Below are 4,670 nucleotides of genomic sequence, written 5' to 3' on the forward strand. Positions count from 1 at the left end.
CTAATCCTCTGATTATACCCACTCCCTCAGCACGTGACACTCCGACAGTGCGGCACTCCGAGTACTAATCCTCTGATTATACCCACTCCCTCAGCACTGACGCTCCGACAGTGCGGCACTCCCTGAGTACTAACCCTCTGATTGTACCCACTCCCTCAGCACTGACGCTCCGACAGTGTGGCACTCCGAGTACTAACCCTCTGATTGTACCCACTCCCTCAGCACTGACGCTCCGACAGTGCGGCACTCCCTCAGCACTGACCCTCCGACAGCATGGATCTTAATCAGGACTAGGACAGGGATGATTGAAGTGGAATAGGTGAATTAATTATTCTCACAAAAATGTCAAAGATAGGACCAGTATTAGGCCATTCGGCCCTGCCAGCCTGCTCCCCCATTCAGTATGGTCACAGCTGATCATCGAAGACAGCTCTCTGATCCTGTTTTCTCCCTCCCCATACCCTTCCATCCCTTCAGCCCCAAGCACTGTGTCGGATCCCTTCATGAAAACATTCAATGTTTTAGCCTGAACCCCTTTCTGTGTTTGAGGATTCCCCAGGCTCCCCATGCCTTCTCATCGCAGTCTGAAACAGCCTCCCCTGTGTACCCAGTTCAGGACTCATCAGGAACGCTATCTCACTTCACAGCAATGACCCTCTGACACACCGATAACATCTCCCTCGGCTTTCAGACTCACCAGGACAACTGAACGCGAGCTTCACGAAGCGATGGGATTGGAGAGTGGATTAACGAGGAATATCACATGTTAAGTTTTGAGAATGGATGGGATGGGGGGTAGAGTGAGGAATGTCGGACGTTGTGTTTTTGGAAGGTTTGGGATTGGGGTGGATTGAGGAATATCAGGCGTTCTGTTTTGGGAAGGGATGGGATTAGGCGGTAGATGAATGTGTTAAATTTCTGGAGGTGGTGAGGATGGAAGTGAATTTCGAAAGGCTATGACGAATGAACGACTGATTTGATGGCTTTCAGACCCGAATGCGGAGCGAGCTCAGTGTGAGATGACCATGCGGCCCCTCCAGATGGCACAGGGGCTTCTGTTGGGAAACCGTGGGCACATGCCAGCCTTGGGCACGGAGCTGTCGGTACCTGGCAGTGAGGAGCTGGTTCGAGGCCTGGGGAACTCCAGCTACCAGGCCCTGGGTGGCCGTGCTACGGGGGAGCTCATCGCTATCCTGTCGGTGACTTGCGGCCTCTCCTTGGTGACGGTGCTAGGCAACGTCCTGGTACTACTGTCTGTCTGGTTGAACAGGAACCTCAGGACAGTGAGCAACTACTTCCTGCTGAGCCTGGCCTTGGCCGATCTGATCATTGGCCTCCTCTCCATGAACCTGTACACCAGCTACATCATTCTGGGTCGCTGGGCACTCGGTAGCCTGACCTGTGACCTCTGGCTCACTCTGGACTACGTGGTCAGTAACGCCTCGGTCATGAATCTCCTGGTGATCTGCTTCGACCGGTACTTTGCCATCACTAGCCCCTTGACGTACAGAGCCAAGCGGACCCCGCGGAGAGCAGCCATCATGCTTGGCGTAGCCTGGTGCGTCTCCATCATGGTGTGGGCACCAACCATTATGTGCTGGCAGTACATCGTAGGCCAGCGGGCGGTGAGGGCAGGCAATTGCCATGTCCCATTCCTCTCGGAGCCCCTCATCACCTTCGGCACAGCGACCATTGCCTTCTACCTGCCTGTCGTGATCATGACTGTCCTGTACGCCCGCATCTACAGGGAGACCAAGAGGCACGCACAGTCGCTGGCAGCCCTCCAGGAGACAGGGGGCAATGCTGCCAACAGGCAGGGCATGGGCAGGAGGCTGCTGGTGTGTGGGCGCTCACCCTCCGCCACATCAGAGGGCCAATCCTGGCCCAGGGTCATGAGCCTCCCAGTCTTGGAGAGGAAAACCTCCACTGTCAAAGAGAAAAAAGCAGCCAGGACACTGTCCGCCATCTTGTTGGCGTTTATAGTCACCTGGTCTCCGTATAACGTCATGGTGCTGGTATCGGCGTTCTGCACCGACTGCATTCCCAGCGGCCTCTGGCAGCTGGGTTACTGGCTGTGTTATGTGAATAGTACCATCAACCCTGGCTGCTACGCTCTGTGCAGCGCTGAGTTCCGCGTCACCTTCAAAAGGCTCTTACTGTGTCATTGCGACCGGAGGGAATGGGCACAGAACGTGCCAGTGAGACAGACCAGACCCAGGTAGGAGGCAGGACTCCCTCCTCCACCCTCCAGGAGTCAGGGATCCCACCACACACACACACACACCTGGGGGGGTAAACATACAGACCCAGACCCCAGGGCAGCCAGGAAGAGATGCCAGGGGCCTTCCCAATTCACCTGTCCCTAATCACCCATAGCCATCCGTCTTGGTGGGTCTAGAGTCACTTGTAGGCGACTCAGGGAGACAAGACTCCTCATTCCCTCTGTCCCTGAATGTCACAAAGTCCTCCCCGCCAGCCCTCCATAAATAACCCCCTCACATTGTACCCTGGTGACAGGGACAGAGGGGCAGGCCCAGGTCTGGGACAGGAGCTGAATGGCTTCCTCCTCTTTAAAGGACACGGTCAGGCCTTGCTTAAATAACACTTCAACCAGTCTGTGCACAGCAAGACCCCACAAACTGTGGCTGGGGCACTTTCCGCTCGCATTTTAGAAGGAGCGTTACAGTAGGCCATTCAGCCCATCTTGGTCTGCTCCTCCATTCAACGGCTGATCTGATCAACTTCAAATCCTCGTCACTGACCCCCACCCCCCATAACCCCTAACTGATTCAAACATCGGGCTCCCTCAGCCTTGAATATACAGACCGACCCAGGCTCAACAGCCCTCTGTGGTAAAGAATTCCTTCCCCCTCCCAGTGAAGAGATTCCTCACCTTCCATCTTCCATGTGTGACTCCTCAAAGAGAGGGTGTCCTCTGGTGTGAGACTGCCCCACAAACGATAACAACTTCACTTTGTGTACGCTTGTGAAGTTCCCTCTGAATCTCGTACGTTTTAATAAGGTCGCCTCTTGTTCTTTGTAACTCCGCTCACCCCAGGCCCGACCTGCTCAGCCTCTCCTCCTGAGGCAGTGCCTCTAATCGCTGGGATCAGCTTCCTCTGGGCTGCCTGCAGTGTCGGGGGTTTTCCCTCGGAAGGGGAAACGTTCACTGCCGCTCCAGTGTTCGGAAAGCTCGCAGATATCATGGAATCCCGACAGTATGGAAGCAGGTCCTTCAGCCCATCGAGTCCACACCAACCCCCTCCCTCCCTCCAAAGAGTATCCCACCCAGACATACCCTGTCCCTGTAACCCAAAGACAAAAGACCTACCCATCCCTGGGCACTATGGGGACAGCTCCCCCACGGCCAATCCACCCTAACCTGCACATCCCTGGGCACTATGGGACAATTTCCCAGGGCCAATCCACCCTAACCTACCCATCCCTGGGCACTATGGGGACAGCTCCCCCACGGCCAATCCACCCTGACTCGCACATCCCTGGACACTATGGGACAATTTCCCACGGCCAATCCACCCTGACTCACATCTTTGGACTGTAAGAGGAAACCAGAGCACCTGGAGGCAACCGACACAGACACGGGGGAGGGGGGGGAGAATGTGCACACTCCACACAGATGGTTGGTCAACACAGGAATCGAACCCAGGTCCCTAGCGCTGTCAGGTAGCAAGTGTCCTCTCACCAAGGTGGCTTGTGCATCAAGATATTTCCTAATCAACTTGGACTGGCAACCATCCAGGATCCAGCAGCATTGTGAAAGGCTGATCCTACAGGAGCTCAGCACCTCCCTGTGTATCACTCCCAGCTAACAGGGGATGATGGACTGGTGCTGGTCCCACACAGCCAGCTGTCCCCAGACTGCAAGGGGACCAAAGACTGGAGTGGCTAGCTCCATCCACCTTCCAGCTGGAGAGACACAGTGGGATATTCAGCAGAGGGCTGGGATGTGGGAGTCAGGGAACCAAAGCAGGACTGCGTCTAACCCCAGGGGATGGGGACTTGCTCACTGTACAAGTTACCTTCCATCTCAGAAACATTCATTTCAGTGTGGCCTTACTCACCACTCCTGTAGTGGTCTTGTGAGAGCTCTATACTGTAACAATAAACTGCTCTCTCTCTCTCCCTCAGTGTGACTTTCATCTCAGTTTAACAAAGCTATTTTCAGTCTCATTGTCCCTTCAGTGTCGCTGGGTCCAAATTCCAGAAATCCTTCTCCAACAGCAGTGTGTGGGTCTACCCACAGCACATGGACTGCAGCGGGTCAAGAAGGCAGCTCAGCCCCACCTTCTCAAGGGGGTAACTAGGGACTGGGAAATAAATACCAGGCCCAGCCTGTGCCACCTGGCCACACCATTTCAGTTTGAGAAAAACATTCCGTTTGCCCATATTTGAGCATTAGTCAGTCTGCCCCCTCAGACTGAGAATTAAAAGGAGTCTGAGGTAAGGGGCTCTTATTTCAGACAAAACCATTGGAAGAATTAATGTGGTCGCTGGGAGACCCACTCACTGCTGCCAAGGTAACGCCTGGCTCCCCAGCGTACGGCTCCCTCTCAGATCCCCAACCCCAGAGAGACAAAGGAAGGGTGAGCTGAGGGGCATGGGGGGGGGGGAAGAAGGGAGGGGCGAGGGGGGTGCAAGGAGATGAAAGG

General features: G+C 55.0%; 1 protein-coding gene across 1 annotated transcript; it reads left to right on the top strand.

Annotated features, from left to right (window-relative positions):
- Window positions 1-833: 833 nt before the first annotated feature.
- Window positions 834-3,282, top strand: LOC122543799 (muscarinic acetylcholine receptor M1-like). The gene has a single exon (XM_043682582.1). The coding sequence runs from the start codon at window positions 1,020-1,022 to the stop codon at window positions 2,220-2,222; it is 1,203 nt and encodes a 400-aa protein (XP_043538517.1). The 5' UTR covers window positions 834-1,019; the 3' UTR covers window positions 2,223-3,282.
- Window positions 3,283-4,670: the final 1,388 nt, after the last annotated feature.

This window comes from Chiloscyllium plagiosum, chromosome 45 (genome assembly GCF_004010195.1).
Source record: "Chiloscyllium plagiosum isolate BGI_BamShark_2017 chromosome 45, ASM401019v2, whole genome shotgun sequence".
NCBI classification, from domain to species: Eukaryota; Metazoa; Chordata; class Chondrichthyes; order Orectolobiformes; family Hemiscylliidae; genus Chiloscyllium; species Chiloscyllium plagiosum.

What these genes read in the sequence shown, in the direction of transcription:
- LOC122543799 (XM_043682582.1), top strand. Translation starts at nt 1,020, where the DNA reads ATGACCATGCGGCCCCTCCAGATGGCACAGGGGCTTCTGTTGGGAAAC.